At 37.7% G+C, this 27,552-nt stretch overlaps 1 protein-coding gene across 1 annotated transcript in view; it reads right to left on the bottom strand.

The window, feature by feature from the left end:
- Positions 1-6,013: 6,013 nt before the first annotated feature.
- Positions 6,014-27,552, bottom strand: part of SLC25A36 (solute carrier family 25 member 36) — a 29,784-nt gene continuing 8,245 nt past the window's right edge. Inside the window, exons 2-7 of the mRNA XM_032193156.1 lie at positions 27,173-27,343; positions 22,319-22,396; positions 18,934-19,034; positions 11,268-11,334; positions 7,666-7,955; positions 6,014-6,817 (exon numbers count right to left, since the gene is read on the bottom strand). Coding sequence (XP_032049047.1) covers positions 6,624-6,817; positions 7,666-7,955; positions 11,268-11,334; positions 18,934-19,034; positions 22,319-22,396; positions 27,173-27,343 — 901 coding nt within the window. The 3' untranslated portion in view covers positions 6,014-6,623. The remainder of the gene's footprint in view (positions 6,818-7,665; positions 7,956-11,267; positions 11,335-18,933; positions 19,035-22,318; positions 22,397-27,172; positions 27,344-27,552) is intronic.

Raw genomic sequence — 27,552 nt, 5'->3', positions numbered from 1 at the left:
GTAAATCTATAAATAAAAATTTAAAGCAGTCATCATTATTGAACTGACTGTACTTTGTCCTTTCCAGCTTACAAAAGTAACACTCCCAGCCTACAGCAGTTTATAACTGACTGAATATGCATTTTGCACTAATATTTAATCTTATTTTGCTAGTCATGACAATCTACTTTTCTTTTGTTGTGTTCAACACTTACTGTGTACTGCTAATTCTTTCCAATTGATTATACACAAATCTTTCTTCTGCCAGAAGCACTGACATACATACTAAATACAATACCAAGTACAGTTCTTGCAGAAGTCTTCTTGAGCCTTCCTTAAGTACTTTTACTATTCATCACTAATCCATCAGTTCCTACTACAAAACATTTCCTCTTTAGCCAAGATCTTACCCATGTTGGAATAACCTAGAGATTTCCTTTGTGGCTCCACTTCAGATACTTCCACAAAAATCATATGGATTGGATTTCCTGCATTTTCTTCATTTAAAATACACATTATTGCAAACAATCACCAGTTTATTTCAAAGTGATCAACTCTTACTTACTGTCCATTTACCTTTGCGTCCAACGTTCTGCAGAAGAGAGATTTGCTTAGAGCTCTGCTTGGTACAGATGCACAAACCTGCAGTTCCCTCATTTTAATTGTTTTCCCTCTTAAATACTGGTAGTACATTATCTAGTCCCTAATTATGTAGCAACAGTCCTAAATTATAAGAATTCTTGAAATCTTTTCTGCAGACTTGCACTTTACCATGCCTATTTTCAGAGTTTTAGATGGATGCTGAAGTTCCAGAACAGACTGCTTTGAATTTTGTTTATACTCCAGATGCAATAATTTCAGCAGTTAAAGCCTCAGTCCCGTCCTAAGTGTCTGCTGCAGGAGCAAGATTAGAAAAAGCTACCGACTTCTGAACAACCACAGTTAAGGGAAGAAACACTCCCTTACGTAGAAATCCACCCAGAAGCAGGACTAAGATTCATCATCTGGAGCTTGTCTTTAAAGGCTTCTAGTTGACTTTACACAAGTCTATCGGTAACAAGTAGGCCTGCATTAGTGAAACCAGTCAATATTGCATCCCTTGCAACATTCCACTTAAAATATGAAAGTTCCTTCTCTCCTCAGTTAATCTTCCTCAGTTAAATACAGTGTTTTGTTTGTACCAATTAGTTCATGAGAACTAGATTCCTGTCCTGGCATCCCCTGCATTTGACAGAAGCTGTGCAAGAAAACAATAAATAAATCACACTCTGAGTCAGCAACAAGCACACTTGCTGGCAACACTGCCTAGAAGATTTGAGGAGTATTTGTCTTTGGAATTACCTCATTTTAAGTGCATTATCAAATTTAAGGGCCTTCTTTTGTGAGAGATCTTTATTAAGCTTCACATGCTTTTCAGCTGCATCTGTGTCAGACCACCAGTGCGTTAATGCCAAAACGTAACTCAATTCAGACCTCACATACCTTCACTTTACACACATGATTTTGTCCAGGGCAAGCTTAATACAACCCCTCCAGCAGAAGTGAAGTAGCATGAACGTCAAAACATCCCCAAGCACTTAACCTGAGTTCTGCCCTGCCAATTTGCCTCTCTGAGAACTCGACTGAAAGATCAATTGCAGACAATTACAATTATGCCAGTTAGAGGCATAACTTCAGATGTGTCAGGGATAAGCACGCTGCTTGCCTGCACTAATTCCAGAAGACTGACCACCTCTAAAGCTTGGCTGACCTTGATGCTAAGAAGTCTCAGAAGCAGAGCAGGGTTGGTCAATTCAAATTAACACGTACTGAAAGAAAATAAAGAAATGAGTTATCACAGACATGCCTTTTTAATGCAAGGTTTGAAAAACTTCTGAACATCTGAAATAATGAAATAGGAAACATCAAATCTGGCTCCATATCAAAAGCTGCTAAGGATTCAGTTCCAGAACACACTGATTTGGAGGGGAGGGGAAGGAAATGCGGCACAAAGAACCCCAAACAAAACCCATGTATGTTTTTGCAGAATGATTTGTGAGGAAGTTCTCAGGACAGACTTCAGATCAAATGCTTACAGCTAAAAAGAAATCGTATCGAATAGCACTTCAGATTCAAAGACTTATTTGTAAGTGCACTTGCAATGAAGTCTGAACATTTTAAGGAATTACTGCCCTTCATTTTTGCCAACAGTAGCTTGTGCTAGATGGCACTTTAAATGGCACAAACTTTCTGAACACCAGTTACTGAATCTCAGTTGACCAACAGTAACATGAGTATTCAGATTCAACTGCAAGAACACAGACTGTAATATAAAGCACCCATGAACCCCAACAAAAAAAAAAACATAGGTACAACACAGATCCATTACGTGCAGTTATTATAAAGACACAAGATCAAATGATTCACCATGGTCTCCTACTAAAATGCTCATTTTTAATCACAACTGTCCAGGCACTGGTATGTATCAAAAATAAGAAATCAAAAAGGTTCAAAGTAGTGTACAGTTGAGCACAGAAGGCAACATTTGAGTAGAAGCACATCATTTTAATTTGCTTTGAAGTTTAAAGCAATCCAAACAAAAGAGTTAACTATATAAATACAGAGTAAATGCACATAGTTTACAGCCAACTACATGTATGCAAGAATAATAGCAAACCTCACATGAGCATGAAAGTATTCTGGAACTGTCATTTGTGAGTGTTTAGCTATGACTCCTAGGGCATAATTAAGTTCACATATGCAGGGTAGGCAGACTCACTTAAATAGAAGAACTGAAAACTTACTTAACTAAATCTTTACAGACAAAAGTTGAAAAGGGATTACATTTACCTAGGCACACTTCAGTGTTCAGCTTGTTTTCTGAATTTAAACAGTTCAAACAGGAAGCAACATTTACAGAGGCTCTCCAATATTTTGGATCTGGAAGTATTCTTCTCAAATGCTACAGTCTGAGGAATGTTACAAATGTAATTATAAGAACAAAAACGTAACAGCAGAAGCTGTCATTAACAAACATCTCAATTAGAAAGGAAATAAATGGAGTGCATTATGTAAACAGGGAACTAGATAGGTGCAATGTCAATGTACTAGTGGACAGGCTGATGTTTCAGTTACAATTAAAATAAACAAAAACTCCATAAAACCCTAGTGTAAAACTACTTAAAACAACATAGTCTAGCAGATGAGTAATTCAGACAAACAGCAGATCTATCGGTCATTTTAAAGGCCAGGCTCAGCCCCCTGCGACACACCACAACTCACCTGTCAGCACGCAGCACTACAGGGACTGTAGGGCAATTAGAGGGGCAGTGAAATGTGACGGCACTCGCCGAAATCGATTTTTTCTGGCTTTCCAAACTCAGGCCACCCTTGGCACGTCACCCCCAGGATGCTACAGCAGCTGGGTGACAAGCAGCACAGCCACACAGGCAGCCAGGCAGCCCCTTTTCCCTCTGAGCAATGCAGGCTCCACTGCCATCTTTGGGCTGGTTCTGCAAAGTGCAGGCTCAGTGCTTCCCAAACCTAACCTTTTGCTGAGTCAAAACTGGTAGCTAGTAAGGGTTTATCTAGGCAAGGGAAGTTGTGGAAAGAAACTAATTACTGAGGCTTGTTTTAAACATCCAAAAAACAATTTGCCTCTTTAGCAGGGAAAAAAAAAAAAAAAAAAAAAAAAAGTGACGTAAATAAGCTACATTCAAATAGAAATTAGGATGACCATTTAAATTACAAGAAAGTTTAAATGCACTCCTTTTGGTTCTGTAGAAGAATAGTACAGAGTGTAGCATCTTCTAATTCCCTTTGAGCTTTTGGAATAAATAATCAGGAAAACTACATAAATAATTTAAAGATCTTTGGGAAATATTTCAGAGGTAACTTTGTATGTACTGTACTTTAATGAAAAAGCCAAAAAACTTTGGGTTTATATTATATAAAGTAAGCCAAAAAACATGATCACCCCCTGAAGGCAAAAACATTGCTTAAACCCCCCTGAAGAAGGTGGAACCATAAGCTGATTGTCTACTTCTAGCTGCTGTCTCCCATACTCAGTTGGCCTTGTCAAAATTCTCTACTTCAACTTTTGTTTTGAAAGCAACTGCAGGGGTCGGATCTCACCCAGAGAAGGCACACAGGAGGTACCCAGTGAATTAATGGAAGAGATGTATGTGTAATCAAGGGAGACTGTTTCCAATAAACAAAGGAGAGCAACTTGCATGAAGCCTAGGCTAATGCAAGGCTTAATGTCAGCTATACTCACAAACTCCACAGCTGAATGTTGTCTTGCCAAGTTAAAGTTTGTCTGTGACCAAATAACTTGGATAGCCTGAAGAGTAATCTGCTTTCTATAGATTTAAAGCTACAATAAGCAGCTATGCCTGCACTTAGTTTAGTTATCTGAATAATGGCATCACAGCAAGACTTTAGAGTCATGAATAATACTTCCAATTTTTCCTAGAAATCACTAGAAAAAGGTGCATTTTATTTAGAGCACACATATAAGCACTCCCTTCACTTCTTTAAATCAACCAAGTTCACCTTCGCAGACAGATCACAGACCACAGTATTTGTCTTTAAAAAGGTAAAACATGATTTTCCAAGGACAAAGAAGTCAGTACAGCCAAGCTTCCACTCCAAGGTCACTGCGTGTGCTATAGGTGGCAATCAGTAGTTACATGAAGTATTAAAAATTTTGGCAGCATGGAGAACATGACAAGATCAAAATAAAGGAAAGGGAATGAAAAAAAAACAGACTGCTTGCTCTGTAAGCTTCAAGTTTTCACATAAAGCCTACAGAACTACTGCAACAGAGATCCTACACATCTACAGCATGAAATGCTTTATCCTGCAGTTATACGGAAATCAAACCACATGCCTTGTTTAAAACCAAACAGCATGTACTAACCACAGTTTGACTACAGATAATCGATAAGAGGAAGAAAAGTCACAAGCCAGAAGGCCACAAAGTGCATAAGGAGTCATTTATAAGAAAGCCATTGCACACAATGCACAGTTTAAGTACACTGAAGCACCACACTGGAAGAGCTGATAGCACAGTTCTGTCATACCAGTGTAGTGGCATTTATATGTAGAAAGCTATTGCCCCCAAATTACAATGGCCATCTTCTTCATAAGGATCATGGATGCATATTGATAAATATTCTAGGTGCAGACAGAAGATTTCTGTTTGGAAACATACACGAGTTCTTGTAACAGTAAACTTCAGGTTTTGACACTCCGACTGTATGATTTTGGAAAGTGCTCTAAGTTATGACAAGAGTTAACTAGCTAAGCCTTGCTGCTGAATGTAACTCATGGTTTTGCAACTGGTTAATAGAACAAAAAACAATTCCTGAAAATTCAAACAATCTGGAGGACAAGGTTATACTGTCAACTGCAATTCTGCACACAGGCTCAAGTTGGAAGAAGTGATACACCAATTATCAAGGGGAATGCTGACCAAAAAAATAAATCTAATTTACTCTTTTCTCCATCATTCTGTACGGAGGCTGTCTGCATTGAAGAGATTTATCTCAGCTTCAACATTTTCTGCTTTCTGGTCACCCTAGCCATGGTGATGCATGTTCTTCCCCTCTACACCAATACAGATACTAGTAAGCTAGGTCAGGCTTTGCCCAAAGTTTTAGGATAAAACACCTTGTTATTAGGTAGCATTGAGCTTTTTGAATAAATCCTGTCTTCACAAATGTTAGGCTGGACTAGGTAAGATTTCCTATCACAGTAAGTCTCCTTTAAAAGGCTAAGTAGCAGCATTCAGCTACTACCATAGCTGTGCGAGTGACCTGACAAGTTGGCAAGGAAACCGGATGATATAGAAGAATGTTTCATAGGTCTCTTTCTTCTAAAAAGGAGGGAAATTTTCAGAAATTAAAAACAGTGATGCGGCAGAACTAGAAATCCACATACACCAATATTAAGAGATGGATAACCTGAAGAGTTCAGCAATCAGATCCTCTCTCACTAACCTAGAACACTGCTCAAACTTAAAAAAAAAAAAAAAAAAAAAAAAAAACAACAAAAAAAAAACACAGCCAACAAGCATCACCTTTTTAAAGTGAAGAAATAATTCAGTTCTGGGTCCCTGCGCCATATCCTATCTCGAGGTAGCAACACTGAAAACTTTACACACTGACTACTACCTCAGTCTCTATATGAAACTTCAGAGCAACCTAATGGAAATTTCAGGTATGGAAAGGTATTAAAGTATCATCTTCCCCATTCTTCCAACAGGTTACTGTGCAGTAAAACAGAACAAAAAAGGATGGAGTTGAGAGCAATCACTAAGTGGAAATAAGGCTGCCCGAGAATGTTTTACACCCCCTCTCTCACTCATCAGGTCTCTGAAAACTGAATAGCATTGTCTAGATTAACAGATGAAAATAAAGTAGCAATTTAGAATTAAGAGATGTATAAATGCATTCCCTAAAGGGCAGCTCCCATTTGCCACATTTCTGAGACCATACAATAAGGCAGCAAAATTATTCGGTTGCCCACAACCTTCTATTTTGTCCATAGCTGCATGTTCCTGATATAACTTTCCTTTTGCCCACCGCATTTGGCATTGACATTCAATGGTCCACTTCAGTCTTTCAATCTTCCAGCTTCCTCTAGAAAGCCTTGACACGCTGCTATCCATCGAGCAAGTAGACTACCACTTCATAGGTTGACATCATGATAGCTGTGTTTGGAATCTGTCTGATCAGATGTGTAGTTAAACCTCGGTAAAGGGATCCATACCCTTCTTCTCGCACAAGCAAAGATAGCGTCTGGAAGAAAGATCTATATTTTGTTCCCTCTTCTCTTAGTCTTGTTCGTACAACCTCTGTATAAGGAAAACCACACATGATTATGTTTGCCACTTATCTTTCTCAGCAACCAACTAGTAATTTTACATTAAAAGACAACCAATCCCCTTCCCCAGGTTCTTAATAACAGAAAAACTCTAAAAAAAAATAAACAACAGAGAAGCAAAGCAGGTACATGTAAGAGGAAAACAAGTTAAATGTTTATGTATTGTCTACTAAATCGATAAGCAAGACTTTGCTCAGTTAAAATCCAGAAGAGAACTGTTTGAGCTTATGTTTTAACTTCAAAGTTGCCATGAATGAAGTACTCAATCCATCAAGCTTAATGTATACACAACTACTTGGCTGGAAAAAAGCAAATGCCACTGAAAACCAAACTAGGCTGCCTATTTTCTTACACACCAGAAAGTTCTTCTCTCTGCATTGGGTTGACACAGTCTTATCTCAACCCATGAGCTTCTTCCATTGTATTTTCTCCATGTCCTGAGTGGGGAGGAGTAAGACAGCAGTGTGGTGGTGGTTAACTATCTACTGGTGGTAAACCACCACAGTCCACTAGTGAGTTATGTGAAATTGCTGGCTATGTAGATTCCAAGTAACAAAGTACCTTCTCCCTAAGTACTTTGGGCCACAGCCTGGCAATTCCCTTGTAGAAATAAACATTGACAAAAAATAGCCATGAGAGATATCCATTTTAAAATATTTTCATTTCTGAATACTATACTCATTTTGACTAGCTGAATGTGAAAAGCATTAGATAAAGGAACTGTTATTGAGCAAGCAAGTCCAAGTCAGCTACAAATCGCTGGAAAAACTCTATTTGATCACGTTGATTCAGGATCTCAGCTACACAAGCCCCACTTACCATGGGGATATGCTATTGATGTTGCACAAGTTTTGGAAGTGGCAGCAGCCATCATCATTCCAACAAAGTCCGAAGCTTCTTTTGCCGACTCATCCTCATTGTCCATGGCAGAAGCAGTCTTATACTCCAGTAGTTTTCTCTTAATACTCTCATAAATAACAAAATGAATTACAGTCTCAGATATGCCTGCATAGGATGCTGACATTCCTCTGTAAAAGCCTTTAATACCATCTGATCGATAAACTTTTTGGACACATTCAAACGCACTCATTCGTTTTTCTCCACGATTCCTAAGAAGAAAACAAGACAGACATCAAGATAGTGCAAATTGAGATTAGAAAATAATTAAGCAATTTTTCTTGAGTGACAAGAAGATTTAGGAAACATCTCACACTGATGCTAAGGGTCCCTAATTCAAATACTTACGGGAACACAGAATTTGGAAGTGAATGTCCTAAATACCTTCAGCACTGAACACAAGTAAAGTACTACATTGATTCCAAGCCAAACTTTTTATAGTATAATTAAAGTAAAATATTACAGAGACAAATCAACCAGCTCTAGGCCTCCCAGTGTCTTGTGGAACAAAGGACTAAATTGCCTAAAAACAGACTCCCAAGCAGACTTTATAAGTTAAGGCTTGTGGGAGAAAAAAATAATACAATTTTCTTCTGCATATTGAGTGGATTCTCCCCTAAATTCTGCCTCAAATAAACAGCTCCTACAGAAATTACCCATCCCATTCCAGAAGCGTATGTCTTGCAGTACAGCCTTTAGGATGAATTGGGTGAGAGGCTCATAAACATGAAAGAAACAGAGGAGAGCTAGGGTTCCAACAGGTCTCAGAGCATCAGAGGTATCAGCAAACAGCTGGGTATCAGCAAACATCTGAAGAGAGCATGACAACTAACACAACATAGGCAGCTTTTATTTGATTCAGCTAAGCCACAGCTGATGTCAAGGCATATGCTCCTTACACTTTGCAATATGCACACTGGACTTGAAGGACATCAAAATACTTGTCCTCAGCCTCTTGCTATTTATTTTCTGATGTCAGAACGAACTTCAAAAACCCAAGCCAAATTACATTAGACATTATCAAAAAATATTTGGGTAAAGAAAATCTATTTCCCATTTTTAGCTTACTTACTGAATTGAGTTCTGCATACTGAAAGATCTAACACACTGTACACAACTATGCATGACCCTTATGACACTACATAAAATCTGCTTCATTGCAGCAGGGACCACAGGCACTTGAAGCATACAGATTCTGCCAGCAGAGGTCTCCTGAGTGAGCAAATTGCACAGATTAAAACAGCAAATAAGCTTTTAAGAAGTTACGTTAAATCATACGCATACTGTCAAATCAGGACAGACAGGATGCAAGTAGAATAAGGCATCACTAGATGGCAGAATTTCAATCCTGATGGCTTGACTCTGCAGCAGAAAGCACTGAAGCAAGGTATCAGGTACTATTTTAAGTGGTCCTTGTGTACACATAGATGTGAATCAGAACTTGACTGAGCTAGGTGGCAGATGCTGTGGAGTGGTGGGTAGTGCTGCTGGTAGGACAGGAGAACAGAGATGAAGAACAGTTAGCAAGAGGAACAGCTAAACCTAGAAGCTGCAACTCCAAGAGCAGCCCAATCTATATGTCTCCTCTACACCTGGACAGGTAAACCTGTCTTACCTTTCTTACAGGACTGCTGCAAGAAATTGTTCTGACATTTAAGAGCCCTAGCATTGCCTCAAAGTCTATAACAATTTCACTCTGGAAACAAAACATGCCTTCTCCCCATTTTTACTGGGACCAGTGGGAGTTTTGAAGAGAACCTCAGCATAAACAAAACCAAGTGAGTATAATCATAGAATCAACCAGGTTGGAAAAGACCTCCAAGATCATCTAGTCCAACCTGTAAATAATCATACAGGCCAAGTGTTTTATGCCTCTAAAACCTGAAATATTAAAAACTAAAACTCTTTTAAGCTGAAAACGCAGCGTGTGTTAGATTAGCCTGTATAACTGCTGTGTTCTACACTTAAAGATAGATTTCCTTGTTCTAGAAGGAAGCTCCCATATGAGCAACGGGTTTGTTACTACATACAGAAATAATGTGCACTCGTTAGTTTGAAAGCAATACAAAAACATGCTAAGGTTTGAACTGCAGGCTGTACAGCAAGAAGAGCTCGCAATAATCTATTTTGTTTTAATGACATTTTGATGCCCAGATACTCCTTAGGATACACATGGTCGTGACTAAGATTCAGGAGAACACCACTGCACTAAAGTAGTTACAAGATCTGCACATCTAAGGTTGTTACATGTACATCAGAAATTACCACTTGTCACAGACACCTATCCTCCCAAACAAATGCTATCACACAGTATGCTGGCACAGACTGTAACAGAAGCACTTTAAAAGAACAATCAAGGTTATAGTTTTAAACCATTTATTAGGGCTTAGGGTTGGTGTATTTCAACCCTCTTTACATTAATTAGTACATTCTGCCCCAGCAACCTTCAGAGGTTTTTCAGTTTTCTTTGTTTTATAAGGAAGAAATTAAGTTGATTTCACTGTGTTTATATTTAGTTTTTTAATTCTATTAATTATTTAATAAACTCTTAAACATGTAAGATCAGTGTTGCCTACGCTTGAAAGTTACAGTTTGTCCCCAGAAATGAATCTCATTTGACAATGTCACTCAGAACTGACAACGTCAGTTTGGTAGGTTGTTTTGGTTTTGTTTTTCCTTTGAAGAATTATCACAGAGCAATGTTGTTTTCTGAAGCAATGCTTTCATGCTTTACAACCAGAAACGGATAAGCTACCAAGTTTTTTGGCTCATTAACGGATTTAGTATGGCTGCAAAGAGAACTGGATATTGCACTCTTTTACAGAAAGTTTATAAAATGAACAGGACGGTTGTATTTAGACATTTGCATCTCATCAGTCTCTCCCTAGTTTTAAATAGATGACAATAGAGGTCAGTCTTCCTCTCCATTTGCATAAGGTTCTACGTCATTACAAGTACTGTATCAATAAACACTTTGTGTAATCAATTTCTGTAATAAATTCAGACAACTTCTATTGCCTGTTGCACATTAGGGAAATTCCTGTGTTTGGATCAATAAAAGCAGGCTTCTGCTTTTTGTAGGCTCACTATTCGTGAAAAACTAAGAGCAGACTGGGGTTTCATCATTTTACTAAACTTTCACTAAAATATTTAAATCCTGATTTAAAACACTTAAAATTCTTATTTCAGGAACTTTTAGCTCAACAACTAACAACAAAAAGACTGCATTACTGAAGGGAAATGTAAGCACATGTTGGTAGAATATAAGACTGTTAACCCTGTAATTCGTTCCAAATTTGTTGGCCAGTGTACTACAGTGTCTCAAGCATGCCTTAGAACAGAGAGATTAATAAAGAAAAATTATTATAACGACAAGTGTAACTTTCAGATAGATCAGTACCAACTTCTTAATTCAAAGTTTTGGATATTGAAAGAGTCGATCCAAATACTTCTGTTCAGAACTCTTAGGCAAAGTTTAAATCTAACAGCAGTGAGATTTCCAGTTGTCACCAGTAGATTCTTACCTTGCATCAAGCTGTAATCGTGTCTTTACTAGCCAAATGGGATTGGTTGTTGTGATTGCAGTAAAACCTAATATTTAAAAAAGAAAAAGTTAGATGTGATAGTATCATAAAGGCAACTGCAGCTAAGTTTGAAACACACACAGAAAGGTAGGATGCAAAAACTCGGACTATACTGATTTTTACGAAGTTCCCATTGTAGCCTTTTACTGACATTTTATGAACCCATACAGCTAATAATCATCTAGCTTTTTTTAATTTCACATTAAGATTTTAAGTTTACTCTTAGCAAGGGTTTCCCCACATATTAAATAAGCCCAATTATGTATACTTCTGTCTATATAATCATACCAACCCTTTTTGTTTTTTTGACAGCACAGATAAACAAAGCTAGCTAGACTAGTATCAGCCAATCAATTTGGAAAATTCAGTACGAACAGGTTGCAGATACAGCTACAGCATTTAATATAACTTAAACAATTGTGTCAATTTAATTTGCTACCTGAAATACAATCCGAGTTTACAAGCATGCAAACTGAATAAATACTACTTTTGGTGCAGTTAAAAGGCGTGTGTTACTGTCAGTTAAGAGACCTTTAATACTGAACTAGGAAGAGCAGTTAAATTTAACAGGTAATATTTTATTTAGTATTCAAAGCAGAGATTGTTGGTTGGCCCAGGAATACTTTTACAAGCGTATGAGTGTTTAAATTGTTAAAGTAAATAGTATGACTTCTAACTATCCAGACAGACAGCAACTATTCAGGCTTGCATCAGGACTATGGGTTAAAGCTTTGATTTTCAGTCCACTGAAGAAAAAGAAAAGGAAGAGAAAGAAGGAAACAAATTAAAAAAAAAAAAAAAAAAAAAAGAAGAAAGAAAGAAAAGAAGTAAGAATCATTCTTACTTCTGCACAACCGTGGAGAGAAAAAGAGCAGAGTGAAAGGCAGCTCTGAAAAAAAAAAAATCAAAATAAAAAACCATCTCGAGTCATAATACCACACGTGCACCATTAATGAGGTGACATGTCTGCAGGAGAGGAAAGGAAAAGGGAAGAGCTGGAACATGGCCAGGCAAAAGATGATAAATTTAGACACTTGCTTTCTAAGTGACACACATCACTGATATATCACTACAGAGACATGCTGCCCTCCTGTGAGGGAAGGGACGGGGCTTGCAGGAAAGCAACGAGGAGTTATCTCGTTCAGTGCATATCTGGTGCACGATACTTATACAACGAACAGGCTATTGATGAGCTTGTTTATGGAGATCATTAACAGCTTACATAAATATAAATATTTAGCAGAACTGCTTGCATACCAGTTACTTCTGTTTAATCATAATCTATGTTTACATTGCACACAAATGACTGCAATACTCTGAGAAATGCCAGGGGATCTTAACTGTTGTAAGGTTTGTTCTGCCCTCCCCACCCCCAAGTCTTAAATAGGTTATTAGGATTTTCAGTTACAGTTCTCCAGACAAACTATGAGGTTTAGCAGGTACTAGGATTTAGCTATACTTCTGTGCCAAAACAGCAAGAACACTTAAGGGATTTCAGTTTAATCTTTTGATTAAATAGATTTTTAAACTGTCTCAAACCTCTTAACTAAAAAACTTCCTGTGAACTCACTGGTCATAAAGGTTTGGGGTTGCTTTTTGATACGCTACTTATTTTTTTCTACGTCTAGGTAAATAAATAGCCCTTCATACAATGGAGTGAACTACTAGCAAGCCTAAAATGTTTTCATACCTGCATTCCACACAGTCAAATTATTACGTAAAAAACTCAAAGCATCAGCGACCTACTCTGCCTTAACAAGGCACTGGATGTTTTTTAAACATCTGCAAAAAAGCTCTGCAATTCAACTAGTCTGAGCCCTTCTGACCTATCTAAGGCTTTATGGTACAGGAATTCCACTGAACTAAATTGAACTAAATGCACACTTTATATTCCTCTATACTAGCACTAGCAAAGCTTTAATTTTCTTACCTTAAAATCAGAATCTTTCCACACCTACAGCGCATGAAAGGCACTAGTAATTAACAGGACTGAAAGAAAGGCTTTGAAATAAGGTGGCAAAAAAAGTAACTCAATTCCCCTACAAACACACGTATTCCAGAAAAGGCTTCTCTCAAAAAAGCCAAGATCAGTTCTAAAGTGCCTCCTAGCTCTTAGAGAGTGTTTAATGAGTCAAACAAGAACAAAATGTTTTTGCTTCTTATTTATCTGGAGTTACATGCTCTGAAATGTTCTTACTGCTAGCCTGTACTTGGCAGCATTATCTGCTGGGCCCTTTCTCTTTCCTATCCAAGTCGTAGAACTGGTCTCTGAAGATGCTAAATCTGTAACAGGAAACAGAGGTGAAATCAGAGGCAACAAGAGGCAACTTTTGCTGTCCAAATGTTATCCAAGAAGCAACATTTGCCCGCAGCGGCAGCCACATACTTCTGAGGAGAGTATATTGGAAACTGCCAGCAAATAGTGGTTGGCACAGGCTTATTCTGTCTAAACTTCCTCTCCCTAGGTTGCTCTAAGCATTATTTAAGCGTAGCACTCCTAACAGTATGCTCAGACACTTAGCAACAGGCATTCTTGCCCCCAGGGCTGCCATAAGCCTTCGTAGCACAACAGTTTGTATCAAAGCTTTCAAATCAAAGAGCCTTCAATAATTCAGGTTTCAAGATGAAATGACTACAGCTCAATTCTTACAGGTAATATAGTAAATAGCCAGTGCAAGAAGAAAAACAAAGAGTTGAGTGATGCTGACCTCAAGGAAGAGGCTCCAAAACATGAAATATCCATAATTTGGGGATCTTTGATAAGATAAGCTTTTGTTTTTAAATAAAGTAAGTCTATAGCAAAAGTACTAGTTAAAACATAGGTGCAGGGCTTTCAACAACTATTAAGCTCTATCATTTCCTTTTTATTCCTCTTTTTTTTGTTTTGAAGTCTTAAAACTAAACTTTATAATGGTTTACAATGCTTATCAACGTGTTGTATTCTCAAAAGATTAAGATTCCAGATTAATTTTAAAATCAATCTGGCAATACAAGAAATTCTTGTATTGTATGTATTTTAGTTTGTTCTATGAAATTATATCCAAACTTCAGACAGAAAATATCGCAATCTACTTTTTGAGCTATACAAACTAATGACAGGTAAGATCCCAGGTATTCCTATTATGCATCATATTTCAGAAGTGTTTTTTTTTTTTAATCTGTAAGCCAATGTAATTGATAGACACATGTGAATATGGAATGCTGAATTGGAAATCCAAAGTGGTAAAATAAAAACAAACCAAAAGAGAAAAGAGAAAGAGACAGAAAGGAGATTGTATACATATTAAAAACAAAAAAGAAAAAGAAAAAAAGAGGTATTTGAAATAACGTGACAACAGCTGCAACATTTTAAAGGCAGCTTGGGGACACACAAAAAAAAAAGAAAACAAAAAAAACTTGTTTAACTCAGCAAGGGACTTGGAATTAGCCAACAGAGCTAAGTAAAAGTAGCAGCCATCAGTGAAAGGTATTTTCCACCTTTCCCTGAACTGCACAAAGTTAACTCTTAACAGAGTTCAGGAGACGTGATGTCTTTGCACAATGCACATAATGTGAATTCAAGATAATGAAAGTGAATTCCCCTTATTTTGTTTATTTAATAGATATTACAAACCCAATGTGTGGTTCTTACACTAGAGGCTGCAAGAGACGCTCAGTTCAGTACTCACGAGGTTTAAGTTAGTCCATATTTCTGCAGGAAGTGACCTGCGGATGGGGAGCATGAGATGACACGATCTCACTCTTTTCACGGGAGAAATGTACAGTAAATGCCTAAAATAGACACAGGCTTTTCTGTATCATAACAACAAGCAGTGACCTCATCAGACACATGTGTACAAATCGAATCCCATTGGAAGGATTTGTGAATTAGTTATTGTGAGATCTAACTTTTTTCAGGTAAAAGTTTAGGAAAAAACGCAAGAAAAATAATCAGAACAGGCCACAGGTATTAAAATAGTTGTGTAAAATGCACTGAGTACTGAAATTTCTGCTCATTTGCAGCAGTTCAATTTTACATCTCCAAATACTTACCTATGTATGAGATTTACAAGTGAGCCCTTCTCCTTTCCCACTACCTCCCAAATATCTTTAAAAAAAAGTAAAGTCATCTTAGGACGGAAAAAAATGGATGCCTTATGAAATCAAGCTTTCTAATGTCAATAATCCATGAATTACATGTGCCTCGTACTTGGTATTCAAGTTATCTGTGTGTATACTAAAAGGCTACAAAAAGTGTATTACCTTAATAGGTAATAAAGTGGTCCCAAATTTTAAAAAAAGTTACACTTGGGTTGGTTTTACAGTAGAGTTCCAAAACCAGCAGCAATAGTATACTAGGCAAAGTAGTTCTGCAGCAGATTTGCATCTGCATTGCCTGAATAATGCTATAAATCACTAAAAAGGCAATTCAGAAAGCCAAACAGGAAGTCACCATCTCATTCAGTTCCCTACGTAAGATTTTATTCTCTGTTGTGGTAAGAGAGGTTGAGTAGGTACAATGAGAAGGCAGAGTTTGCAGTGAATCTGAGAATTTAGCCTAAGTTTGCAATGTACAGAGAAACCATCTTCACAAAAGCAAACACTCATTCTTGTAGTATGCTTTGAATCTCTTCACTGTGCAAGCATGCAAGAATCGTGTGATAAACCAGGTGGTGAGCAAAAAGGATTGCTGAGTATTCCTTTATGGGATATAAAGGTATTTTAGGAATTATGGTAATGTGAATTATATTCTGGAAGCTAGCACACAGAAAAAGGAAAACAATTTCGAATTGCATAAGGCATCAGTTTATTAATATGTAGCGTAATTTGTCCTCCTTCGGATAAAACAAACTTAATAAAGAAGTGTTAATAAAACTAAGAATGTATATTTATCTTGAGAAGGAAGAATCAGGCCTAAAAACCAAAAAGGCTTAAAAAACTGTACCTCAGCTTCTTGCACCCAAAAAAGCTGTGTGCATAAATAAATCCTTATTTAATATAGCATCAGTCTAGCCTGGGATACTTATGTATTAACCTATGATACATGCAAACAGTATTTAAAGTTGTCTGAAGTTCACTATTTAAAGTACTTTCATATATGCATGAGATAAAGCCATGGATAACTTAGGTTTTTTTTGTTTGTTTGTTTGTTTTTTTATAATTACATTTTTGCATTACTGTATTTTGCAACCTACACGAAAAACTTCATAAATGCAAACGTCATCTCATGCTCATCAGGTATCAGAAGCTTTTATGTGAGAGAAAGGTCTATCCAAAGAAAAAAAAATATCACTTATTTAACACTCAGGTACTCAATTCCTTACTGAAACCCATGGCAGCTGCAAAAGAAAAAACCAAAACTGATTATTTTTGCTAGTTGTTGCAAGTTTATCCACCTTGCCAATTTTGAAATCTTAATATCCAAAACACGTTATGGTGATCTTGCGTTAACCTGTTTAAGTCAACCAATTACAAATTCCCATTTGATCTTGCCCCTGTTCTTTTGCCATTTCCTTGAGATGTTTTGCATCACAGAGCAATACAAACCTTGCAGGTAAAACTTAATGGCTGCTTTAAGTGCATTTTCTGAAATATATTAGAATTGCAAAAACATGGTTAGCATGTTCCCAGGAAAGCACTGTTAACTACAGTCCATGTATATCAGTACACTGCCAGTGCTGAATATCAAGAAATCGTTTGTCAAAGAACCTTCTTCTACAGGTCTTCCAGAGAATGCCTGGAATATACAGTGCCAAGCTGATCACAAAGAAGCAAACAAAAAAATCCACAACCTGTAGTGAGAACCTACGCTCTGCCCTCAGTTTCATCAGCTACATGGTTCAGCAATACAGCTGCAGTACTAGGGAAGTGTGAGAAACGTAACAGTCACAGAAGCGTTCAATATGAAAGTTGGTATAGAAATGCAAAAAAGGCAAACAGCAGTTAAGGTAAAATAGATTTACCACAGTCTCCAGAAGTTGTAAGTGCAAATGCGTAATACCAACCTTCTGAAAGGGAAGCAAGTCAGTAAGCAGATACAGAACTCCTGGACAAGCTACAGTCTGCATCTGCAAGTGCTTGGGAAAAGCCACTACATCATATCTACATAAAACTTATTTTTACGATGGAATCAGGACAGTAACTTGAAAAATAAGGAACACTCTGAACCTTCAATTCTCTGCAGCAATGCACAAGTTAAACAATTTGTCTTCAATTGACGATACACTTAATTTTTTTCCCCTATTGCCCATACATTCCCCCTCCCCCCTGTATTTTATTTTTATGTTTTCTCCTATTAACAAACAGTTGAAGACAAAAAAAATAAAATAAAATTATATAATTAGGGTTTCTGAGGAGATTAACTGATTAGGATGAACTTTTCCATGAAAACCCTTTCCCAGCACATTCCCTGTGCTGCTCACCTACAAACAGAACACACACTGGCAGGTGATAAAAACACTGTGGTTTTGAGCACCCTAATTTGCCCATTTAAGATAAAATAGATGTCTTTATGTCTGTCAGAAGGTTAAATACAGCCATCACATTTCTCATGTGATAGAGATAAGCATTAGTGTGTTATTTAACTAAAAAGCTAATGTCCCTTAAATTTACTATGCTATCTAACATTTTCTTTGTAGCAGATTATTAGCAAGTATTCAACAGAAAAGTTACCCTACTCATCTTTCTGACATCACCTTCGACAGTCCATTTTAGATTGATTGCAAAATTTGACATAAATTATAAGGTTCAAGAGGCTATCATAATGTCAGAATTCATCTGTGAAACATCTATGACCTATACTGAAAAAAAATAAAAACTTTGAAATATTTGTTTCTACATAGAAAAGACAGGCAACAAACTGTTGCCAGCTCATTTTAGTTTTCCCAGGACAAGTCCTTTATCAGAAACCAGCTCAGTTGCCTTTAACTCCCCCTTGTTAACAATCCCAAAGCACAGAACACACAAATCAAGCAACAAACAGTGGCAATTGCTGAAATACATGTATAACAAAGTTACACTGCAGACTGAAGTAGGAATTCATTTCCAGACTTGAAAATATATGAATATGCTAGAAATCTGCTCTTCTATGCCACTTGAGTGGTTGAGCAAACTTCATGTAGACTAGTGTCTGAGCAAAGGATTTGGAGGGGAGGAGGAGGCTGTTACACAGTTACACAAATATGTGCAAGTATATCTCATAAAGGCAAAAACAAGTCAGATATACAAAGCTGTAACAGAAAAAGTAAGGGTAAAAAATAGATTCCAAACTATTTAGCCAGAGTTCAGTGCACACTGTGTTGTTTATGGTTTGCAGAGCAGATAGTTACTGTGTTTAAAGCACTCATTTTTCATTTCACAAATTTAGAATTGAGGAAGCAGACATGCAAGTTTTCCTGGAAAATGCTATTCACACACATGGTTAAAGACTTCAATTAACATCAAGTGCAAAGTTTCATGCACACAGTCTCCAGGTGGCTTGTTTAACCAGAGGCCAGAAAAGGTAACCATTGCAGAAAGAAGTCATTCAACCACTGAACACTTTGTTTTATTTTTTCCACATTTAATGCCACCTCTCACTTGTCTGTAGAATCTAGAATGAAGAAGCTAAAAAGCTACAGATCCTTACCTGCCACACCAGCTGAAATCATGTGTACCTGGGTAGAATCTGGATTGAAAATATTGTTCAACTTTTCCTTGCAGTTTGAGTAAGCAGCAAAATATATCGCTCTAAAATTAGAACAAGATCTGAGTTATGCTATGTTTTATGCGTTGGTGCCCTTACTACCAGTGCCACTAACTTCGCTAACTCAAGCTCATCTTCTCTCAAGCCTTATTTCTTAAGTAAAAAAAACACTCAACGTTATAATTCCTGCAAAGCATTGGGACTGTTTTAGGAATGAAGAAAATGAGCACACTTTACAATGTTATTTCTTACACAACAGCTCCAGTTAACACTCAGGGAGGGGAAGAATACCTAATTATAAATAGAAGTACAGCAACAGTTTCTGTGACACTAGGAAGCTTAGCCCAGAAAGCGAAACACTGTTGAAGTGAGAACTGGAGTTACATTGTTTGGTATTTCTTTAACAGACTTCGTTCTAAAGGCATAAGCTCCTTTCAACATTATGATTTGAGAAGAAATAGAAAATATATAGGACTTGTTTATTTAAAAGAAACATTACATATTTATAATTACATTTATATTTTAAAAGCTTCAGCAACTCTGAAGATGGGAACCACACTTGCTTTCTATAGTTCTGTATTTTGATTGGGCACTTTGTATGTTCTCCCGCCCCCCCTCCCAAATACACTACATAGAAAATATTTCTAAACTTGTACTACTTTCAAGTTTGTAACCTGCTATCAAGACAAAGCTAGGCAAAAAAGTTAGCATGTCAATGTAATATGATGAAGATACTTGTTTTCATTCATTAGAGCCGTTACATTGATTTTAAGTACACAGAAAATACATTTTGAATTTGCAACTGTTGTTTTTCAACGACTTAGACACCTCCCTACAAAAGGAAAAAAATCCAAGCTTTCATGAACAGACCATTAACCTCATTAGCAGTACAAACATGTTTTTCTTTATTATAAAAAATGATAAAGTGTTTGCTCAATGGCTGTAATTTCTAAAATGGAATCTCAACCCAGTTAAGTATACTGGATGTGTTATGAAACATGCTTCTCTACAGCTTATTTAAACAAAGACCTGCTGTTAAGTCCACTTAGCTAGTACCAAATTGAAATGAAGTACAGGATGAAAACAGTCTGCCAGAGGGCAAGGGAGATGTGCTTATTTATAAGGCATTACAGCAAGTAGACATTTTTAGTATGAACACTGAAAAAAGCAAGCTAACTATTTTATGTGAGGGAAGATGGGAAAGGAAACTAAACAAGATTTACTGAAAAGCAATTTACTGAAGAGTCTGATTGATGGGTTGTTGTTGTTTTTTGTTTTTGTTTTTGTTTTGCAATTGAGGATTTTTTCATTGAGGGTAATCACAAAATGGAATTCAGTGGTGCTAAGAATGATCACGAGTTAAGAATGATGGTTGCAATGCATCTTTTAAGTCTCTTGACAAAGTAAAAAGAAAAGTTTTATGAATGTTTATGAAAAAGAGTGCTAAGTTCCAAGAGCTTACTTTCCCTGAACGATGATGCAGAGATCAATGGGCCTTTATGGGTTGATAAATTACATGTAAAAAATTTTTTTTTTTGTGCAGAAGGATAAAGTGAGAGCTGGCAGAGCAAGCATGCGGTCCACACATGGTGTGCATTTGCATGCTTTTAGTGAAGGGTGAATAAAGCTGCAGGTACTAAAGATATAAACTGCAATCATGCATTGCTTTATTATAGAAGGAGAACACAGAACATAACTGAAGAGATTAAAGGGACAGGAACAGAAAACTTCCTAGCAATGGCAACAGTTGGAATGAGAGAAAGCATCCATAATGAACATTTAGAACCAGACTGGACTACCGAGCAGAGTTGCATTCTTCAATTCAGGAACTATCTGGCTTAGAAAATGTGAAAATAATTCCTTACCTATGACCTATGTTTTTTGTTGGTGGTTCCTGGTTTTGAAATACAAGTAGCATTGCATGTGGCAAAGTCTTCAAATGCTAATTTCCCAACAGCAGATTAAAAGAACATGACCCTAGATTTTCCTTACACTCATTTCCTTTTTGAGGGGATTATATTCAGAATGATGAAATATTATATGCTGAGATCAAGAACACAGCTACTAGAATTATTTCAGCTTCTCCACATATCAATTCTAACTTAATGATCAGAAAATACCTCAAGGATTCCTAATACTTCAAAAAAAACTGCTAAAATAAAAGTATTCCAACTGCTGAATCATGCTTTTCTCTTCATACAGGGAACCTACATAGCAACATCTTATCTGTCAGATTCAAGCAGCAGACAGAGCAATGCTGAATAGAAAACGTATTTGAATAATATTTTCCAGAAGCATCCAAGACCCTTGAACCACTATCATTAAAATATTCCTCAACTGGGCGTCCAGGAAAAAGGAATAATCTTCTGTTCAGACCAAGAGGTAAAGGGAAGCAGTGCACTAAGTCAGTGGAGGAATAAAACCATTGTGAATATATATTCCTGCTGCAAAAAGACATTTCCCTTAAAAACAGAAGAGAAAGGAACAAAAATAGGCCAAAAGATAGCTAGCCTCATTAGGACTAAGTAGTTTTACACATCTTGGCCTTCATACTCTTCCTTAGCTATTCTATTTTTGGAATGAACTTCAGCTAACACTTGTACGCGAGAATCAATTCAAACTGGCGTAACTGAGGTCTGAATAAACCTCACTCTGCTAACAGCAGCAGCTAGAGCATTTAGGCTGGGGCAGAACAACTGACAGCCACAACACCACTGCCAGTCGGACCAGATTTACAATCTGGTTTGCTGCACTCTCTGCCACTGCCCCACTACTTTTTGGAGTCCAGCCCACTGCTGGATCAGCCTCATCTGTGACAGCTGTGTCTCACTCAACTCATTCTTGCTCTTTTTCAAAACAGACTTCCCACTGCATTAGGCCAGTGGTCTGTGCTTCAACAGAATTCAGGAGGGGAGAAAGACACGGTGTTTTGAAGCTGGTCACACAACTGCTTCCTGAAGATGATGGATTAACTGAAGGCTAAATCTACCTGTGCATAAGGCACAAACTTCTGCTTACATGTGCAACTCCTGAAATATTCTCCTTCTTAACTGGAAGAAGCTCAATAACAAATAACATTCAGAAAGAGGCGTTAGTAAATGCTCAGGTAGCTGGTGCAGAGATGTGGGACTAGAGCTGTGCAGCATGAGTGACTCATTGTTTCAGACAAACTAACCCTGAAACAATTTTTTCTATTTACTAGATATTTACTGTTTACACTACAGATGCAATACCACACTTGAAATTAACCCTAAATCCCTTGAAAAATATACAGCAACCAAAATTTCACTGAAATTATTTTGCTTACTGAATGTCTGTTTGTATTTACCTGGAAGGAGCAACGCCTACCAAATTAGGACCCAGCCCTCTAAACAGAGAACGAGGACCTTCTTTTTGCAAGATCATCCTAGAAAACAAAAGTGACATACTTTAATATTCACATCAAAATTAAGGAATGCACTAACAACCATTACAAAATCATTTTAAGCTCTAATCTTTGTGTACACATCCATTAATAACCTTGACAATGCAATGTTCACCACAAAAGATGGATCATTTCCCAGAACTGGCATAATATAAATTCAATGGCTGCTTGACATACCATAAAAATCCAGGAAATAAAGACAGAAGTAATGGCTTATGACATCTATACAGACTCTCCCCAAAGATCAAGCACATATGATGCTACCTATTGTTAAGCAGTTAAAGTGTCCTTATATTAGAGAGAAAATACTAAACACTGAAATCTCATGTTCCCGTAAGCTCTTCTAAATTGCTTTAGAGAAAAAATATTAGTTTCTGCTCTATATTCATCACCCTTTAGCTCCTAATTTGGGAACTTTCTTTGGATGAGAGGGGCAGGGAGTGAAAGGGAAAACAGGAAAATTTATAAAGATTCAACTACAGGAACAGTTGGGTGCCTCCTAAGGGCAGTTTAAGGAGACGTTCACTCTGATGCCCAGCCAAGCACATCTTTTGCAAGCTATCACCCACTCTTCTCAAAAAGACAGCAACCTCAACATGGTTTTGCATGTGCTACCCTGGTTTGATTCAACAAGACTCAGTACAGTAAGGTACACGTCAAAAGTTCAATGTAAAGCAGCCATTGGGATGAGAAGTGCTGCCTCCGCTGTCCCTATAAATCATATGATTTAAATCGGCACGTTTCAAAACGTGCTGTGTCATTCACATGATTTTGAAAGATTTACCTTTGCACTGCAAGATTCAAACTACACTACACGTGACCTCTAGTGGTATGTGAACTGTTTCAGTGTCAGGGAGCCTTCTACAGCCCCCTACCTCTTGCTCTGCCCTCCCTATTCCCCCAGAGTTTCCCCTTACACTGGGCACTGCTTCACAAACCTACAGGCATCCGTGTCAGTTGCAGCACCACAATGTAGCTCCTTCTATGCCAGAAGTGCCCAACGTCTTTGAGATCTTTTTTCTAGTGATTAGGAGAAAAATTGGTGGTAATCAGGGTATTTAAGATACTCTACAAAGTGTTCCACTAGAAACCATTCTTAGCTTTACTCTTTCTGTAAGTTACAGTGGTTATTTTGACTCTGCTGAAATATAAGGAAACAGACCCCCCCCGATGTGAGAAGTGGCCCTCCCTTAAGGCTAGGAGGTATTCCCTCCTCCATCCATCCATCCATCAGCAACCGCTTATCAGTTCTGAACCGCTGCCTGTGTGCTCCTGGCCAAGCACTGCCGCTGGCCATGCATCAAATGGGTTTTCTTTAACTCATTCCTGAAAAGACAATCCCCACCTCTGTAGGTAAGATATGACCTCCCACCTTTGTGGGACTTACAGAGAAACAGAGGGGTAACTAGTCAACTGAGACATCAAGCAAGGTGTTACTCATATGTCAGTGTTTGGAATATCTTTTGCACAAAACTACGTTTTTTTAAAACAATGAGACCAGGTTGAAGACCATTATGCAACAAGTTATCTTGGTACTTTACGAGGATACCCATTAATATCCAGTTTCAGCGAAACCAATCTGTCCAACAAACTAGATGCTAATCAGACACAGTATTTTAAGAAGTACAGCAAGATATGGGAGACTGAAGGAGGAGAAACAAGGACTACCTGCGTCCCTATCACTGCAAACTACTCTAGCAATTCAGTTAGGCACAGCTTTTAAGTTAGAAATTAACTGCTTCACTGGACATTGCAACATAAAACTCAGTGCTTATTTATTTAGAAACACGGGCCAATACACACAAATATTTCTTCTTCAAAGAGACGTGCAGGTTAATGACAAGTCAATTGCTCAATAAAGCAAACTACCATTGTATAAATGGCCATTTTGCTTGCAATTTACTATCAGAACAAACAGATGAAAGTCATCCATAGCACTGAAAGAGATTCCAAATCTATTCTGATTTTCAGCAGCTGAGATTGTCTATTTTACCACAGTTTTGCTGTCAAATCAAAACAAAAGTTTACAAAGTTTGTTCTCAGTAATCAAAAATAAAGCAGTGTTTGTGAACTGTTGCATCAGTGTGAAATAGTCACCATGACTGTTTAGGAAAATCAGCATATCATGTGTCCAGCAATGCCGTAGCTTCATAGCCACAACAATTAATATGAATCCACTGAGTGAGTAAAGTTGCTTCACAGCAATAATTAGAGTATTCAAAAGCACTTTGGAAATCCTCATTAATTAGACAAGTGTGTTATCCTAAAAGCAATTCTAATGCTTTTGGAATGAACTCTTTGAGATAATCTTAGCTTATTCCATAAAGCTGAGCATGGTTGCAGCATCAGATGATAGCAAAGCTGTACCCAATTAACACGTGATCTGTGCCCACATAACGCACTACTAATTGAACATCACCTTACACCACAATATGAAGTGTTGCAAATACATGCATGTATGCACAAATATGAATGCATACAAAGCAGCAGGAACCTCAGTGTCTCAGAGAAATTTATGAGTAAAGTCTCTTTTTTGTTTCCTCTAGATCTACAGTGTCCCAAGACTTGCTGGAGTAACTAAGAATCCAAGAGAAGTCACAGCAGAATTTCCCCTAACAGCAGGCAGAAAGGACTATAATGGTTGTAGTTATCGATGCTCTTCTGCATTCCCAGATACCAGCTGCACGAGTTAAATTCTACTCTGAAAATAAGACACAACCTTTTTGCATTAAAGATCAGATCTCAGAGCCTGCACTGTTTAGTGAAATCAGAGAACAGCAAACCCACAGCTGGGAGAGCAGTACAAATGTTCCATATGGCCTCAACTGACCTGCCAGTGTTATGTGGGGCAATCCACATTGCAAGGTCGGTCAGATTTCCATTATTAAGACCTCTGGTTTAAACTCAGTCGAGGTTAGATATAACAGGCATCAGCAACATGATATGCCCAACAGATATTTAGGAATAACGGAATTTGCTTCTGTTGCCAGAGAATGCAGTCACCTGCACTAGCTCTTCTCAGTTTGTTTCCTGGCACAGATGCCTTTTAAGTCACCTCTGTTGACACTAAGGATGCAGAAGTGATTCCACAACAGTTAGCTAACTGGAATTCTGACAGCGTTTGCCTAATTCAACTCGCTTTTTGACGAGTACTTTAAGCTCAATCATGAGAGCCTTGGAACACTGCACTGAATTTGGTGTGAGAAAATACAACCAAACCCTAACCTACAAATCAGAAAACATCAAATATCGATAAAGGCATAAGTGACGGAGGTCCAAACTGAGTTCCCCACTAAATCCACTGAAATCCCTAGTATCTTAAAGCAGAGGCCTAAAATAATTATGTTCTACAACTACATATTTCTACAGACACAGCACATTGCCATGTCATCTGGGATTTTTATTTTTTTTCATATTTGTTGTATTCAAAGAACTTGAAACCTACAGAAGTTACTTGGCATTTCAGTAATTTGATACTTACAAGGAATAAAACACATCTAAGCAAAGAACAAAAGGAACAGCAGATACATATTCTCATACCAAGGATCAAGAATTAACGTGTAGTAGCAATTTAAAAAAAAAAAAAAAAAAAAAAAAGCCAGCCCTAGCAATGAAGTTCATCATGAACTACCTCTACCGCACTCTGAATTTGTTTCCTGCAAAGACGGATAGAAAAACAACCTATTTTAGGCATTTTAGGGCTTCTATCAGAGGAGCATATGAAAAACATCTGATCCTCCTGCAATTTATTTGGACTCATTTCTAAGTAGAAGGCAGAAAATCCAGAACATTCAGGAAAGAAGCTGAATTGCTCAGCTTCCACCATGAGAAAGTTAGTAAGGCAAATGCCAGTGTTTCAGATGGAGCTCTCCTTCCTTGTCACAACCTGAGCCCTACCCACTCACATACTTGTTCCCAACATGTTCACCCATCAGACACTTACCTGCAAAAAAAACAAATGAACAAACAAAAAACTCTCAATCAAGACTTCCAGACTAAGAAAAACCTTCTGTCCAACATGCTATTTAGGTACAAGCTCCATTTAAATAAATGCTGTGCTCTAACCTGATAAACCCTTAAATCCTTCACTGCAACTGCCAAAAGGGGTTGCCTACAAACTACTTCTCACTGATTCATTACAGATAACAGTAGCTTCTTACACTTGTCTGAGTCTGCCTAATGCAAAAAGCAGGAGCACATCTTTCCTGGAAGGAAATTTTCCTCCTATACCCAAATGCTGAAGCCACCTTCCCGTCACTGGCAAGATGGAGTCGCCCAGAGTGAAGGGAATCTTGCCTCTGTTCTGCAGACATTAGGAAAAACGCCTTTATCATGAGAGTGGTCAAACACTGCAGGCGGCTTCCTAGCAGGGGGTGCCCCATACCTGTCAGTGTTGACAAGGCACTTAGATAATGCCCTCAATAATATGCTTTAACTTTTGTTTAGCCCTGAAGTGGTCAGGGAGTTGGACCTGATGATTTTGTAGGTCTCTTCCAAATGAACTATTCTAATTTTAAGCATTACATTGCTCCCAGTGAGTTTTTAGGATATAGTTTGGGTCCGTGAGTCCTACAGGGGATGTATGTTCTGACTAATTCACGGTGCAAACTGACACATGAAAGACATTTGGAAAAACAGAATGTGATACAGTTGAACAGCAAAATGTGCAATCATCTCATAGTAACATCATAATAGGCATAAGAGTGTGAATCCTTCCCCAAAAGCCCAACCAGAAACCTACTACCCATGCACACTCACTTCAAACAATGGAGAGGTCCAGGAGAAACTCTAGTTACTCGATTGACACTGGGACCATTCACCGTGTTGAGATGGACTTCGGAGATGTATAGAGTCACAGAGGAGGATTGCAACCGTGTTTTCACAACTTCCAGTGGACATGTCAGAATTGCACCAACTGTACCTCCACATCTGCAAAGAGAAAGAGGATCAGCGTATTCTAAACTGAAAAAAAAAAGAGAATACAATAATGTATAATTAATGTTATACTGAACACAGCTGATTTGCAAAATGGGAAGAAATAACTGTAATGTGCGTGATAACTGTGGTTACTTGCCCTTGAACGCAAGCACACTTCAGTCAGTTTGTTAATCGCTTAATGTGTAGTGAAAATTTGAACA

The sequence above is a fragment of the Aythya fuligula genome, chromosome 9 (assembly GCF_009819795.1).
Source record: "Aythya fuligula isolate bAytFul2 chromosome 9, bAytFul2.pri, whole genome shotgun sequence".
In the NCBI taxonomy this organism is placed as follows: domain Eukaryota; kingdom Metazoa; phylum Chordata; class Aves; order Anseriformes; family Anatidae; genus Aythya; species Aythya fuligula.
Note: the sequence above shows the minus strand (reverse complement) of the source record. Positions and strands in the feature narration are given on the sequence as shown.